Source organism: Microtus oregoni, unplaced genomic scaffold (assembly GCF_018167655.1).
Source record: "Microtus oregoni isolate MIOR12 unplaced genomic scaffold, Mior012 000001F_ref0000356, whole genome shotgun sequence".
Lineage (NCBI taxonomy): Eukaryota > Metazoa > Chordata > Mammalia > Rodentia > Cricetidae > Microtus > Microtus oregoni.
This window is the reverse complement of record NW_024543060.1, coordinates 91,744,121-91,761,137: the sequence shown is the minus strand read 5'-3', so window position 1 is coordinate 91,761,137 and position 17,017 is coordinate 91,744,121. Positions and strand designations below refer to the sequence as shown.

The window sequence follows — 17,017 nt, the reverse complement described above, 5'->3', positions numbered from 1 at the left end:
AAGGTTTAAGGATCCGTTCTTTTCTCAAGTCATGATATGATATAATAAATACATTTAAAACTCTTAAGGTCAAAAAAAAAAATAAGTTACAGGGGCTGGGAAGATAGCCCAGCGGACAGAGTGGCTGCCTTGCAAGTGTGGGGATCTGTTGTGGTCCAGAACCTGATGCTTACAAAAGCCAGAGGTGGCGCTACATGGTTGTCATCCCAGTATTGGGGAGGCAGAGACAGGTGCAGGCCTGTGAGACAGCTGGGCTGGAAAACTAAGGGGAGGACCCCTGGGGTGCCCTCTGCACGAGCTTGTATGCACAATACAGATGTGCACCCGCACACACAAAAATCATGCATACACCGCACAACACTATTTTTAAAAACAATCGAATAATGAAATTCTGATAAATGGTTAAATTTTAAATTTACTACTTATTCATTACTCCAGTACCTTATTATTTAATCGTGACCTTGACTGACATGCTGAATTTCGGTGCAGCTGCTGGGTCACCTGGCACCCAGCTGGAATGTGTGTTTGTTGTATCCCCAGCCTTTGCTTTTAAGAAGGAAAAGCAAAAAGCATATGTGGGTTGTTTTCATTTTTAACTGTGGTTTTGAGGAAGACCATGAGGATTGCCTAGACCTGAGTCCAGGAGGCGTCTTCCAGGAGAAACTGAGGGAGAGGTCTTGGAAGCGTTGGAGGAGGAAGACTGTGTTACTGGAAGGGAGCAGAGAGGCGGCTCCTGTTTCACTTGAGCAAAGCGGACTTTGTTCTGATAAATACGGCTACGACCACAGGCATTGAAGCAACTTGGTCCCTTTGCCAGGAGTGACGTTTTGGTTCAGTTACCTCAGAGAAATTGATCGAGAAGTATTTGTTGTTCTTGAGCCTTGTCCAGCATTGTTTAGACTCATAATGGATTAGCTGTGCTGTTCTGTTTTAAATAGGCCCTGCTGTAGGGAATCCAGTTAAAAAAAGAATATATTTTAAATAAGATTTTCTGTCTTTAATCCACATGTTAATATTGTCTCATAAAGGTGAATCTAGTAGTCTCTTTGCGGGGTGGGTATCAAGGCAGTGTGCTGGCTAGTTTTATGTCGATTTGACATAAGCTAGAGTTATCTGAAAGAAGGGAACCTCTGTATGTGTGTGTGAGTGTCTGTGTGGAGGCGTGCCGTGTGTATGAGGCATGAGTATGTATTTGTATGTGTGTCTTTGTGGAGGCGTGCCGTGTGTATGTGGCATGTGTGTGTATGTGTCTGTGTGGAGGCATGCTGAGTGTATGTGGGTGTCCTTGGAAGCCAGAAGAGTGTGTCTTATTTGCCTGATGTGCGTGCTGGGAACTGAACTCTGATCTTCTATATCATGTGCTCCTAACTGCTGAGCCATCATCTCTCAGCCCAAGATGGGTGTTCCTTGTCTCTCTCTTTCTTTCCTTCTTTCTTTTTTTTCTTTTCTTTTTGAAACAGGTTTTCTCTGTGTAGGACTGGCTGTCCTGCAATTCTCTCTGTAAACCAATCAATCCTTGAACTCAGAGATCTGCCTTGGCCTCCCAAGTGCTAGGATTAAAGGCACGTGCCACCGCCACAGCCAGGCTAAAGTGGGTGTTTCTTAAAATAGGGTCTTTTAATGTCAGCACCAGCAGCCTGTTAGAAACATAAATTTTGGACCATTCCACAACCACTGAACCAATATAAACTAGTAATTTGTTTTAAAATAGACACTCTAGGGGGCTGGAGAGATGGCTCAGAGTTTAAGAGCACTGATTGTTCTTCCAGAGGTCCTGAGTTCAATTCCCAGCAACCACATGGTGGCTAACAACCACCTGCAATGAGATCTGCTGCCCTCTTCTGGTGTGCAGACGTACATGCAGACAGAATACTGTATACAAAATAAATAAATAAATAAATCTTTTTTAAAAATAGACTCTGGGGACTGGAGAGATGGAGCAGCTCTCACAAGCATTTGCTGTTCTTGCAGAGGACCTGAGTTAGATTCCCAGGGCCCTTATGGTGCTTTACAACTATATGGAACTCCAATTTCAGGGGAATATGACACCCTCCTCTGACTTCTTTGAGGGCTCATCTATGTGTGGACAGCAAAACCTTCACACATATAAAATAAATCTAACAAGTAAACTCCCCAGAGGTTTGTACGATGTACTGTTAAGGTCTGAGAAGCCTTGTGTTAAACGACACTGGAGTCCCTAGGGTTGGGGCCAGGTGAGAGAGGGGAAATCCTAGAAGACAAGGTTGGGGAGCTAGCTGTCCAGGGCCAGCCGACAGAAGGTCTTGTGGCCTGCTGTAAGGACTTTGGCTACACTGTAAGTTGGGGCCCACTGGAAGGAGTAATGTGACCTAACAGGTGCTGAGAGAGGGAAAGTTAGTCTTTCCCAGGGAGGAGGCTCCTAACTGGTTATTCAGTACCAAGTGGTCAGCCCTAGAAACACAGGCATCCAGGCAACACTGAAGGGATTTAGGGAGCTGTGTTTCCGTGTTTGTTTATTGAACCTTGTGTGCGCTGTATCACCTTTACTCACCCTTGTGCAGATTTTTAAAAAGCTTTAAAAATTTATTTATTTAGTGTATTGTTTGAGTGTAAGCATGCGCATACTGTGTGTGGGGGGGTTTGGGGGTGTGGGTATGTGTGCGTGTGTGTGTGGGGGGGTGGGTGGTGAGGACAACTTGCAGGAGTCGTCCCCCCTCCTCTTGTCTTCCACTGTGTGGCTTCTAGGAACTAGGCTTTGCCTGCCGTGTTGGACAGTGAGCGCCTTCACTGCTGAGCCATCCCACTGGCTCCAGATGTTTTTATAACATTTGAAAATCTTCCACGGCAGATGATGGATAATTAAAACCTAACTCAGTGTGATGTATTTACAAGTGTGTGTTTATGTATTGCTAATCATTTTTCCATTGCTTTCCAAACTACTACCTGACAAAACTTGGAAAATTTGGATGTATATATTTTTTTAAATCCTGAGTAGTTGAGAAAATTGTGTAGATTACACAGCAGTAGACTATGTGAAGACTAGCCTTATTTAGGACAGTGTTCTTCCATTTGCCAGAAAAAAATATATATGTGGAGGTATACCATCAAAATCTATGAACTGAATGCTAATAGTTATTGCTAATATTGTCATGATTCAAATATAGATTATGTACACTTGAACGATTTGTTTATATCCTCTTCTTTGGCAAGTGACTCTTTGAATTATATTTGTTTTGTGCTATGGAATTATGCACAAACAGCTCAAAATTATAGCATTATTTCTATTGGGCCTCAATTCAAATTTGGCATGGGAGGATGATAATTGATATAGTCATAACATCTGCCAGTAGATGGGTGACTGTAACTTGTTGTCTAAAACAGTTTTCCCATCTTGGCCAAGCCAGATAGCATGTTGGTGTAAGTTTGGAATTGTTCTGAACACAGGCTGTACACAGTAGATTTTTGTTTTGTTTTGTTTTATTTTGTTTTTTGACTTGACAAGACAAGGTTTTGCTGTAGCTTTGGGGCCTGTCCTGAAACTAGCTCTTTAGCTCTTGTAGACCCAGCAGGTCTCAAACTCACAGAGATTCGCCTGCCTCTGTTTCCTGAATGCTGGGATGAAAGGCGTGTGCCACCACTACCTCGCCTTGTTTTTGTTTTTTGAGACAGGGTTTCTCTCTGTAGCCCTGGCTGTCCTGGAACTCACTCTGTAGACTGGACTGACTTCAAACTCACAGAGATCCTCCATCTTCTTTCTCATGAGTACTGGGATCAAAACCATGTGCCATCAGCTCCTGGCACACATAGTAGGTTTGCTAAAGGTGTGTTTGTGCTTCAAGATTCGGGTTTAGCTTAAATAGAACCAATAACAGAGCGATGCTGATATTCCCCTCACCAGGTAAATGTTGGGAAGATGGACTCGCCCATTGAGAAGTGGAATCTGATCATTGGCAACCTGGCTTTAAAGCAGGTATGTGGCACATTTATTTATAGATCTTGGGGGTGAAATTCACTGTTTGTTTCATGATGCAAGAAAGCAATAACTTAGTACCCCAAAAAGTGATGGAATCAGTTGATGCCCATGGCCTTTGAAAGTCTTCTGTTTCTAGAAACTGGTCAACTTCTTCCAAGTTGTAAAAAAAGTTTACAAGTACACCATAGCTTAGTAGAAATATTTATATAAATATTTTAAGAATTCATTGTTTAAGTACTGTCTTAGTTACTGTCCTAATTGCTATGAAGAGGCATCATGACCACAACAACTCTTATAAAGTAAGCATTTAACTGGGGCTGCTTACAGTTTTAGAAGGTTAGTCCATGATCATCGTGGCTGGAGGCAGACAGGGATGGCACTTTAGCAGTAGCTGAGAACTTTGCATCCTGATCCAAAGGCAGAGACAGAGACTGGAACAGGCAAGGGCTTCTGAAACCTCAGTGTCCTTTCCCAGCTGACTCCCATCTCTAGCCCCGTCTTTATTATTTTCGAGACAGACTTCTGGTGTTGCTGAGGCTGGCCTTAAACTCAGAATCCTCCCGCTTCAGTTTCTGAGGCATGCCATCATGCCCTGCTCTTTGTGTTCCATTTGTATTAGTTTTAGTTTTTTGTTTTTGTGAGACAATGTCACTCTGTTTCTCAGTCTGATCTCAAACTCCCGGCTCTACAGGACACGGCATCTGCCTTCTCCAGGATTTCTAAGTATATTAGTTGCTTAATTATACTGAGCTTTTTTCTGGATATTGTGGTCACCCAGTTGTTTATGTTGATTTTCCCTAGTTAATGTTGCCATTGTTAATATTAGTAAATCCATTCCCTTACCAGTAACATATGGAATGAACCAGGAATTATAGAGCTATAGCTCTTGGTACTCTAAGGTGTGTCTTCTATAAGAGAAGTCCTAACTCTTCAGTAATGACTCCAGCCCCCACGAGTAACTCTTTAGCTCCTGTGAGCAGCCGGAGGATATACTAGTTTTAATGTTAGCTCAGCTAGGCTGTAAGAGTGAACACATGGTTGTGGAATGTAATTTCCTGCATTGTCTTTCAAGGATAAAAGAGTTCCTGAGATAGAGGCCTTTTCATGTCTGTGCAGTTGCCTCTAAGTTTGTAGGACTGGAACAAGAAAATCTGAGCCCTGACCTTGCCGCTAACATAAACCAGCTGTAGAGCCCTCGCTGATTTACACAACTGTTGTTGGCTTCAGTCTGTTTCTTCAGTGCTAGTATTTTGTTAGAAATGTCTAAGAACCTTTCAGCGTGACCATGTAGGAACCCAGGCAGGGTGGTAAAGACACTGGAAAATGGCTAGGGAGGGATGTCAGTCAATGGCAGACTACCTGCCTAACATGCAAGAAGTTTGTCCTACCCAGTAACAACAAGACAAAACCAAGACCTTCCAAATATTTATAAATCAATAGAGTGCTATAACAAATCAAGAAACTGAGAATCGTTGATTTAAACACTGAACACTCTGAAGCCGTGGCTGCCGTGAGTGGTCTGTTCAAGTCACCGTAACTGTCCCCACCTCAGCCTGCAGCACACTGTCCTCCCGTCATCTCTACCCTCCCTCGCCATCCTCTTTCCTGAAACTGTTGGTTAGTTAGGATGGTTGCCAGAGGTCCCCAGGAATTTGCCAATCCTAGTTGCTAAAATTCAATGCCTCTTTGGCTTCCTCCTCCAAGGATACATGATAAATGGGGGACTTGGGCAGAGCCATCATGATACCACAGGTGATCACCGGTGAGGTGGTGGTTGTTGGGACTGGTTGCCACAGACAGAAGGAAGAGGAGAAGATGGCGGCTGTGGGTTGGGTTTGGGGAATGGCGATTTTCTCCCTGAGCTCCACCAGCATTGCTTGTGACGGAGAAGATGAACATGGAGGTGCTGGTTAAGGGCAGACTAGAGGGCCTGAAGATGGCTCAGCAGTTAAGCGCTCAAGCCATTCTTCCAGAGAACTGGAGTGTGGGTCCCGGCACCCACATAGGGTGGCTCACAGCCATCTCTAACGTCAGCTCCAGGGGTTCTCTCAGCATCTGTGAAATTGAGGTCAGTCTGGTCTACAAAGTGAGTTCCAGGGCCACATTGTGAAACTGTCTCAACAACAACAACACAAACAAAAACAGTGTGGTCCTGAAGGCCACACGTGTTGACGCAGGTCAGGGCAATTTGAAAGCCCACTGTCTGAAGTGGTCTGAAGTGGAATTTACACCCTGGCAATGCTGCAGCAGGCACGGGCAGCCCGTATACGGCGGCTCTGTTGAACTTGTCCACATTGGGTTTCATGGTCTGAGTTGATGAAGCCGACTCACCAGGTCTCTTCCTCAAGAGGGCACCGGATATTAAAACTAAAATCCAGTAGCCTCTTTAAAATGAAGGTGGTTCAGTTGCCATACACGGCACTTCTTCGGACTATTTTGTATGCAGCGATTGACTAATGAAAATTTAATGTTTTAAAAATTACCCACCTGGATTTTACAAAAACCGCCTGTAGGTCCAGGCCACAGTGGTTGGATTCTTAGCAGCCGTGGCAGCGATCGTTCTGGGCTGGATTCCAGAAGGGAAGTATTACCTCAGCCATTCCATACTTCTGTGCTCCAGCAGCGTGGCTACCGCCTTCATTGCATCTCTTCTGCAGGGTGAGTGCAGCTCTAAGTGTCCGCTTGGCAGCTTTTGTCTTTTAATAAAAGGATCGACTTCCCAGGATACTGACTTTTTCTTTTAAATTCTATTTCTTTTACATCCTGTGTGCAGCCTCTCCGCATCATACTCCTCTCCTGTCCCTCTCCCCCATACCCCCACCCCCAGCCCCCAATCCCCTCCTTTTCTATCTCCATCCAGGAAAGGGCAGGTCTCCTATGGATATCAACAATACATGGCATATCAGGTTGCGGTAGGACTAAGTACCTCCCAGGTATGAAGGCTGGGCAAGGCGACCCAGTATGAGAAGTAGGGTCCCAAAAGCCAGTAAAAGCCCCTGTTCCATAAGAGGACCAAGCTACACAACTGTCACATATAAGCAGTGTGCATAGGTCAGTCCCATGCGGTCTTCCCCCTTGTTGGCTCACTACGAAGCCCTCTGAGCCCAGGTTAGCTGATTGTGTGAGCCTTCCCTTGGAGTCCTTGACCCCTCTGGCTCCTATGCTCCTCTCTCCTCCTCCTCTTCTGCAGGATTCCCAGACTCAGCCTGATGTTTGGCTGTGGGTCTCTACGTCCGCCTCCAGGATGTGTGACTGTTAAATATTTGTTCATGATGAAAATGACAGAAAATATCCACATAAGCTTTAAATAATCTTAGTTCAGATGTATTTTTATGTTACTACTTATTTATATTTATTTATTTATTTATTTATTTGGTTTTTCAAGACAGGGTTTCTTTGTGTAGCCCTGGCTCTGTAGACCAGGCTGGTCTCAAACTCACTGAGATCTACTTGCCTCTGCCTCCCAAGTGCTGGGATTAAAGCCGCGTGCCACCACCGCCCTATTTATTTAAATATTTATAAACACTGTAGAAAGCAGGCTTTTTGAGGTTGTTCCCTTTGCCAGACACCCTGGCTCAGTCTTCAGTCAGGCAGTCCAGTGTTCCCGTTTTCCCAAAGACTTAAGAAAGACCTTCCTGGAAACCACACAGGGGACTTTCCGGCCTGTCGCAAGAATTCCAGAAATTCTGTTTCAAAAGCAATCCCTCATCTAAATTCTTGGTGGAGAGTACTTCCTGCACTCCCAGAGGACCTGAGTTCAGTTCCCAGGAACCCCCTGAGGCAGCTCACAATTCCCTGTGACTACAGCCCAGGGTGAAGGGTGAACCCAACACCAGTGCCCGTGGGGGCAGCAGTGCTCACCCCTGTGTGTCCTCTCTCACCAGCGCACAAGTATAACCTAAGAAACACCAACCCAACAAAAACCCCAAAGGTTAAGTTTCTGTGACAATATAAATATAACCTTGTGCTGATGCTTAATGTAGCATATTTTGACTATATGTTAAAAAACAGAAGTTAAAAAACTTAACTGAGCTAAGTGCTAATGGTGCACACCTTTGAATCCAGCACTCGGGAAGCAGAGGCAGGCAGACCTCTGTGAGTTTGAGGCCAGCCTGGTCTACAGAATGAATTCCAGGACAACCAGGGCCATACAGGGAAATTCTGCCTCAATAGTCCCCCCCCAATAAAAAAATAACCTTTGAATTTGCAGGATTAGCTTCTTTATATTTATTGATATGATATGAGCACTATACTAGGCACCTCGTACGTTGTAGAATGTCGTCACTGAAGTTCAGTTGGTCTCTCTGTGTAGCCCTGGAACACTCTTTGTAGACCAGAATGGCTTCAAACTCACAGAGATCCCCGCCTTTGCCTCCCAAATGCTGTTTGTGATCAAAGGCATGAACCATCACGTCCAGATAACTCTCACTGCTGGCTTGTTTGATTTATTGATTTAGTTTGGTTTTTTTAAGACAGGGTTTCTCTGTGTAGCCCTGGATGCCCTAGAACACACTCTGTAGACCAGGCTGGCCTTGAACTCAGGGATCCGCCTGTCTCTGCCTCCTGAGTGCTGCAGTAAAGGTGTGAGCCACCACTGCCTGGCCATAACCCTTCTTTATTCTTCTCAATATTTAGTTATTTTTATTTTATGTGTATGAATGTCCTGCCTTCATGTATGTACGTGCAATACGAGCATGCCTGTGCTCGCGGAGGCTGTAAAAAGGAGTATCCCCAGAAACTTGAGATTCACAGGGCTGTACGTTACCATGTGGAGCAAGAACAGCCCAGTCTGCACTTAATAGTTGAGCAATCCAGCCATCAAAGAGCGTCAGTTTTTAGACCCATTCTTGCCATTTCCCCTTTTCTCTTAATGTTTTTGGTTTTTCTTTTATTTGATATATATGAGTGTATATTCTGCTTGCATGTATGTCTGGGTACCAGAGTGTCAGATGAGTGTTGAATTGAGCCCAGGTCCCCTCTGGGAACAAGTAAGTGCTCTTAACCCCTGCACACGCCATCTTCTTTTATACGTGGTTCCTGCTCTAAACTCTGGGGTTCAACACTTCACTGTAGACACCGTATATGGGTGTGTTTTGTTGGGGTGCATATAAGTAGGATTCTACGCTAGTGTTTTCATTCTTCACGGGTTAAAATAAAAACCTGCGGATATATATATGTATATATATATATATATATATGTTACATTTAAAGCATATGCCTCATTAAATTCAGAATTTTAGTTTTTTTCTGTAATTTTACAGTAAATGCCAAATGAGCCGATGATGTCTTCCGGGATCTCTTGCAGTTTGCTGAAGGTTTTGCCAAAGGGGATTTTGTTTTCTCTGTCAGTTATCTGAGCATTCCAGCCAGAACCGGTGTGCTGCTTCTCTGTCTGTGCGGGGTGTTTCAGTGTTTGGGGGATGGATTTCCTGAGTCAGCCTCCAGAGTAACGGGTGCTCTTTCTTCTAGGAATAATAATGGTCGGGGTTATCGTTGGCTCGAAGAAGACAGGCATAAACCCTGACAACGTGGCCACACCCATCGCTGCTAGTTTTGGTGATCTGATAACTCTCGCCATATTAGCGTGGATCAGTCAGGGTTTGTACTCCTGCCTGGGTGAGTTGACTTGAAGCTAAATGTGGAACTATTCGGTCATTAGAAAGTGATGCTAGGGCTGGAGAGATGGCTCAGTGGTTAAGAGCATTGCCTGCTCTTCCAAAGGTCCTGAGTTCAATTCCCAGCAACCACATGGTGACTCACAACCATCTGTAAGGAGGTCTGGCACCCTCTTCTGGCCTTCAGGCATACAGACAGAATATTGTATACATAATAAATAAATAAATATTTTTTAAAAAAGAAAGTGATGTTAGAATTAGTGATGAAGTTGACTAGAACACTGTAGCTTGTATATTTATTATGTGCTGTGGCTCTCGTGTGCTTTCTTCTCTTACTGAGTTCAGAACTCTTAAGAAAATGTTTATCCTCTGTAAATTCTTTCTTCCCCTTTCTGCCCCACTCCCACCCTTCCTTCTTGAGGCTGCTAATTCCTGTGCTCCCAGGATATCCTCAGATTTGCTATGTGGACAAATTTGCTCACCTTCAACTCCTCATCCTATTTCTGCCTCCTAATTCCACCTCCCAAGTATTTGGCTACAGGTGTGTGCTATACAACACCTAGGTATTCTTTGGAATTTCAGACAGGAAGTTGGAGGGTCATAGAAGTTATATATGCCCCCAGCTTTACACATTGCTACTATCGTAGTTTAATACAATCCTGCCATACTGCATGGGTTCTGTGCTTTCTTCTCATTGGATAGCCAGTTAGGAATCACACTGCACTGTTCAGTGTTTTGAATATGAGAATACAGAGTTATCATGGTCTTTGTGTGTCTGTATTTCCTTCCTTCCTTCCTATTTACCAATGAGTTATTTTTCCCACATCAAAACCCCATGCTAATAAATAGCTTCCAGACATTTAGAGACAAAACAAAAGACACATCTGAAAATTAGCTGACTGCTAGTGAAGTTTGAGTCATCTTGTGCGTGTTCCTGATGAGTCATGACGGGAAATGTGCAGAGTCCAGTGAGCTGTCCTAGCGGGAATAATGTGTTCTGGGCCCACAGCCAGTGGGCGTGAGCCTCACCTGTGGGCATGGGTTAAAGGCAGAACGTTGTGTTTTCATTTACATGTCAAGTGTGTGTGTGTGTGTTGTGTGTGTGTACATGTGTCAGATTTCCAGTTTAACAAAAACACAACTTTACTATAATAAAATTATTTACAAGGCCATCCCAAGGCAAATATTTATTCACAGATTGCTATGGGTTTTATTCAGCTTTATAGTCCGATTCTGAAGTTTGGAGAGGAACTTCAGATGTACTTTTGAACCAAATAGGCTTTAACCCATCAAATGCAGTAGCTCCGTGTGACTCCGGCAGCGGCATGAAAGGCCTCGTGTAGTACGGGACACTGCCTTGACTTTGGTTTGATGGGTGGCACAGACCGTGTGTGCTCAGATACATCTTTCCTCACTTGAAGACAGAGATTCATCGCCTGAACCAGTGCATGAGACAGTAGATGGGCTGGTGCCATAAACTGTCATTGAGCTCTCATTGGCTGTGGCTCTGTCACTCTTGGGGGTGCAGTGACGGTTGCTCGGGAGTGCTCAGTTCCCTCTCCTCTCACAGGAAGTGCAGAAAAGGGGAGTTCTTATTAAAGAAATGACCCTAAGTCTTGTCTAATTTTTGCTGCTGGGATAATACATTGATTCCTCTTTTTCCTTCTCTGAGTTATGCAGTTTAGACCCAGACACTAGAGTCGAGGAGTAAATGTTAGCTTATATCTGGTCTCGGAGAATGTGGTGTTTTCATTCTCTCACCCCGTTAAACTCACCACCCAAGCCACAGACAGACTTGTGAACAACTTGTCCTCCTTACCCCGAGGGCCAGGCTGTTCACTGTACTGGAGAAGGGAGGTAGTCTGGCCAGGTGTGGGAATGTGCACTCATCATCCCAGCGAGGAAGCTGAGGAAGGAGTACTGAGGATCTGGGGCCTGGATGTGAGACCCTGTCTCAAGACCGTCATCAATAGGAGGCCAGTAAGAACCCGAGCAAGGCTCCTGGTGCCCCTTTGACTAACTCTTGAAGTTCAAGTTTCTCCTGCTTTGAGGAGGCGATCAGAGAGAAGGGACACACACACACACACACACACACACACACACACACACGTCTACAAGAGGATGATTTCTTCTCAGCAGTATTAAGAGAACAGAAATGCTACAGATTAACTGGGTGGGTGTGGCGGTGCATGCCTGGAGTCCCAGCACCCACATGGCAGCTGTAACGTGATATGTGACAGCACAAGCGCCTGCGATTCCAGTCACGGGTGATCTGACGGCCTCGACTGGTCTCCCTGTGTCCCAGGGACGCACCTGGTGCACACACACTCGCAGATAAAGCCCCTATGCAGACAGAGCAACAACGGCTATGGTCCTCGTGTACTCTCCTCCAAAGCTTGCAATATTGGGAGTGTTCCGTGGTGCCGGGTTAAGGCTGGGTCTCGGGAGGGCCTCTGTATCTGAGACTGGCCCTCCAGCTCATGCTGCCTCCACTCCCTGAGTATTGGGATTATAGGCATGGACCCGCAATCTGACATTACCTGATTTGTTTTTTTGTTTGTTTGTTTGTTTGTTTTGTTGTTCTGTGGAGCCGAGGGTTGACCCCGAGACCTTGCACTGTGCCGCACTGGTACTGGGGTGAGGAGTAAGAGAAAACGCAGTCCCCTTAGCGTAGAACACAGTATTATTAAGTATTGTTTAGGATATTCCAGGCCTTCATTTGTCGTCTGAAAGTTGACTTTGCAAAGTTGGCTTTGCAATGCTTCAGACCCTTCTCATTTCATCTGTGTAATTGATGCCCCCAAGGGATTTTCTTTTTAAACGGGCTACCAGTTAATTCTGCAGTTAATTTAACAGCTTGCAGGTGTTCTGAAATGTCATTGTGTTTCTCTTGCCAAAGTGTCTGCATCCTGAGCACTAGGGGGCCTCAGAAGATCGGCAGTTAGGCACCTGGCCTTTTCATTCTGAATACAGAGATTAGAAGCAGGCACATTTCAGTTCTAAGATCCCGTTCATCTTGCTGAGAAGCCCGGTCCTTGGAAACACCGTTAATCCCTGTACTACCCTGGAAACACTAAGCAGCGTTTAGAGAAGAAAGGAGGATCTTTTTGGTAGCTGTAAACTTTGGCTAGAGAGGCCACGAACTCCGTGGCTCCAAGAAGCCGACACAGGGGAAAATTCCACGGGGTCAGTCCATGAAGAGGACACAGCAGTGGTAAATATGTACGTATCCAACGTCAGAGCTCCCAAATGTAGGAGAGTTATTAATGGGTTGGACAATGTACACAGTGGGGATTTCAGGACCTCACTTTGACAATGGGTAGCTCATCTGGACGGAAGTGCAGTAAAGAAATGCCGGACTTGAAGTGGACACTTGTTCACACCAGCCTGACAGTCTACAAAATGGTCCCCTCAACAGTCACGTGGTGTGCATTCTTCTCCTGCACATAGGTCATTTCCTAGAATAGACCCCACATTAAGCCATGTAACACATCCTAACAAGTTTAGGAATCGTGTCATGTTTATCGACGCCGTGATGGAGTAAAACTAGAAAGCAGTGGCAGAGGAAAAGTGGAAACTATGTAAATGTATAGAAGTTCAGTGGGACACCTCAAACTAGCGGTGGCTCAAAGAACTCAAATGGAAACATCTTAAGCCAGGTGAGAATGGAGGAACCATGTTCCAAAACCTACGGGATACTGCACAGGTAGTTCTAAGAAACCTCAGGGATGCCACACACGCAACTCTAAGGAGGACGCTCCCAGCTTATAGCTGTAACCACCTGTGTTATAGAAGATGTAAGCATCCTAAGGCTACACGGCAGGAAACTGGGGAAAGAACACACTAAACCCAAGCTCTGCAGGAGAGAAGTAAGGACGAGCATGGTTAAACCAAGCAGGAAAGCTATGGGACAAACCAGCAAGACGAAGGGTTGGTTTTTCTTAAATGAAAAAGACTGACAGCCGTCTTAGTTTTGACTAAGAAGAGAAAAGACTCTAAGTAAGACCAGAAAGGAAAGCACAGACATTGTAGTCGGTACCCCAGAATGGAAAGGATCCCGGGGGCTGTTAGGAAGAATTAGATGCTGAAAGCCTAGCCTCTGGGGAGTGGATACACTTTTATAAGCATCCACCCATGAAGCTGAGTCAGGAAGAAATAGAAGTCTTGGTGAGACAGGTAGACTGGAGTAGTAACTAAAAAGAAAACAGGTTTGCATGAGTGTGAAGCCAGCCTGGGCTAAAGTAGACCTTATTTCAACAACCCAAATACACACACAAATAAATGCTGAAAAAAATTAACCCCAGAAAGCAAATCCTTCCAGGAAGCATCCGGCAGAACACATCCAACCCTGTTTCATGAGGTTGGCATCTCAGCCTGATAGCAAAGCTGGAGACCTGGAAGAAATTATCGGCCAGGAACTCTGCTGGACAGAGCTGATGCCACCTCGGAAAACCAAGAGCAAACAGTGAAAAGTACATGAGAGAAACACGGCCTCTGTGGTGACGCAGGGCGAGAGCGCCCACTCTCAGTTCTGCTCAGCATCACACTAGAGGAACTAACGAGCAATAGAAACAAAAGGGGATCAAGGGAGTCCAAGGAAGGGTAGTTATCCCTGTCTGTAGATGACATGGTCCTATGTATGCTTCAGAAAAATGGGGATTCCACCAAAAGGGTTTTAAAACTACTAGAAAGGTTTCAGGATGTGGATCAACAGTGCAGAGCTCAGTTGTGCTTCTTTATATCAGTAAAGATTTGTGTGAGCTAGAGATATGCCTGTAATCCAAACACGGGGAAAGCTGAGGCAAGAGGACCTTGGGTTCAAATCCAGCCTGGGCTACATGCAAGCTCTAGGCCAACCGTGTTTCATTATGAGACCCTGTCAGTCAATCTGCCTGCTTATCCGTCCGTCCTTCCATCCATCCTTCATACATACATGCATGCATGTGCTTATCTAGCTGTGCTTATCCGAATTGCTATAGCACTTTATTGAGGTGGCCTTCATGACTTTGTGTTTGGTCAGTGATTACAGCTCTTTGTCTAAATACAATACTCCTCTCCCCCAGTTTTTAAAGCCTATTTAGTTCACTGCAGGACATCAGTGGATTAGGCAATAATTAGAGTACCTGTGACTGTACCTTTCTGTTTGAAATACAGAATTCTTGACAATACCGTGGTTTTTTATTTACTTATTTTTTGTAGTACTCTTGGTGCTATATACATAATAGATATTGAGTAAATACTGTCTTACAAAGTGCATTATTCCTTTTGAAAATGATGTAGCTAATGCGATTAGAATTTATTCAAGTGGCCCTCTAATGACTTTGGCATGGTGACTGCCTGAGAATATGATTGATTGTAGCAAAAGCATCCTCCCCACGAGGACTCAGGATTAGTGAAATAGCACAGGATCTTGGCTCAGTACAGAGTTCTGGGGATTAGTAACACTTCAGAAAAGTAAGAACGGAAAGATGGGGCAAGAAAGATCCGACGGAAAGAGAAGGCCGACTGTGGTTGTGAGCTCTGGTTTATGTGGTTGTGATGCGCTTTTGTGTGGTTTGCCTGTTAGAGAGCTAAGAGAAGTTGTACATGTTATATAGATATTTATTTAAAAACTGTCATCTTTCACATTTGACAGTTTTATTGTTATGTGTTCCGCCTGTATGCATAGAAAAACTTCCAGGGATTGGAAGTTTGGAGGGTCTGGTCTCAGAGGGTCCCAACATGGAGATGGGAGGATCTTCCCTGGTTGGTGATCTGGAACAGAGGCTGTCTTTCCTCAGGTTGCAGCTACATAAAGACTAAACACACTGCATCAGAATTGATCACCTAACTCTAAAAAAAAAACAAAACAAAACAAAAAAACAAAAAACAAAAAACAAAAAAAAACAAAATATGACCTTAAAAATTATACATCTGAGAACCCCCAATGATAAGTCATTGAAACTCGAGGTGAAATTTGACATTGTGTTGAATAGGAGGGCTGAGGACCCCGTGTGTGAGATGCCTGTGTTGAATAGGAGGACTGAGGACCCGTGTGTGACATCCTGTGTTGAATAGGAGGGCTGAGGACCGCATGTGTGAGATGCCTGTGTTGACTAGGAGGGCTGAGGACCCGTGTGTGGTATCCTGTGTTGAATAGGAGGGCTGAGGACCCCGTGTGTGACATCCTGTGTTGAATAGGAGGACTGAGGACTGCGTGTATGACATCCTGTGTTGAATAGGAGGGCTGAGGACCCGGGTGACATCCTGTGTTGAATAGGAGGGCTGAGGATCCGGGTGACATGCCTATGGAGACTGGCTGGAAGAGGGAATCGATCCCCTAGATCTGGAGTTCCAGATGGTTGTGAGCCACCATGTGGGTGCTGGGAATTAAACCTCAGTCCTCTGGAAGAGGAGCCAGTGCTCTTAAACCCTGAGCCATTTCTCCAGCCCTTTCATTTTCCTTTTTAAAGAAGTGAGTGTGTGTGTGTCTGTGTGTGTGTGTGTGTGTCTATGTGTGTGTGTGTGTGTCTATGTGTGTGTGTGTCTGTGTGTGTGTCTTTGTGTGTATGTGTCTATGTGTGTGTGTGTCTATGTGTGTGTGTGTCTATGTGTGTGTGTGTGTGTGTCTATGTGTGTGTGTCTATGTGTGTGTGTGTCTATGTGTGTGTGTCTGTGTGTGTGTGTGTCTATGTGTGTGTGTGTGTCTATGTGTGTGTGTGTCTGTGTGTGTGTGTGTGTCTATGTGTGTGTGTGTCTACGTGTGCCACAGTGCTCATGTGGAGCTTTCCTCCCAGTTGGCTCAGGATCCAGCTTATGTGTCAGGCTTGGCTGCAAGCCCTTTGTTCTGAACATTCCTGCCAGCCTGCTTTCTTTGGTGATGTCCTTTTGTGGCCTAGGCTGGCCTTGAACTTGTGATTATATGTGCACTACTACACCAAGAAAATCACCTTATTTATACATTTAGTTTGCTAGACTCGTAAAAAGTACTTTAGGTACTTGAAAAAAAATGATGAGAAAAGTGCCCTAATGTAAGATGTTGCAGAGATTGTCATGCCATCACACATTCCAAGCTTGGTTGGCTGCTGAGCACCGGGGGGCACAGGGCTGTTCCATGTCCAGGTCTGTTTTCCGTATGCTGCGCTGGACTTCATTATGTCGGCTGCTGACTGTGGCTTAGCTTGCGATCCGTGAGCCTGCTTCAGAGTTATGCTGGGGAAGAGTAGAGCAGACCTCGTTGCAAGGCCAGTGTCGTCCTCCTCAGATGGCCCTTTCTCCGCTCTCTGCTTGTGGCTCTCAGTGTTCAAGGGGCTTCTCCTCTGCTGTTGGGTTCTTCACGGCCCTGTGTCTGCAGGCTTTGTTAGGGTTTTTGCCTTAGTGGCCCATGTTCACGGAGTTCACTCTGCGCACACATGCTCGGCATTCACTTCCCAAGCTCCTCCTCTGCTTGTTTCCTCCCCTGCTCTGTCCT

General features: G+C 45.1%; 1 protein-coding gene across 3 annotated transcripts in view; it reads left to right on the top strand.

Annotated features, from left to right (window-relative positions):
• The window catches only part of LOC121457671 (solute carrier family 41 member 2), a 71,911-nt gene that overhangs the window by 29,235 nt on the left and 25,659 nt on the right, over positions 1 to 17,017 (top strand). For all 3 annotated transcript variants that reach the window (XM_041666600.1, XM_041666594.1, XM_041666606.1), the window contains exons 4-6: positions 3,878 to 3,949; positions 6,466 to 6,610; positions 9,422 to 9,568. In XM_041666600.1, coding sequence (XP_041522534.1) covers positions 3,878 to 3,949; positions 6,466 to 6,610; positions 9,422 to 9,568 — 364 coding nt within the window. The remainder of the gene's footprint in view (positions 1 to 3,877; positions 3,950 to 6,465; positions 6,611 to 9,421; positions 9,569 to 17,017) is intronic.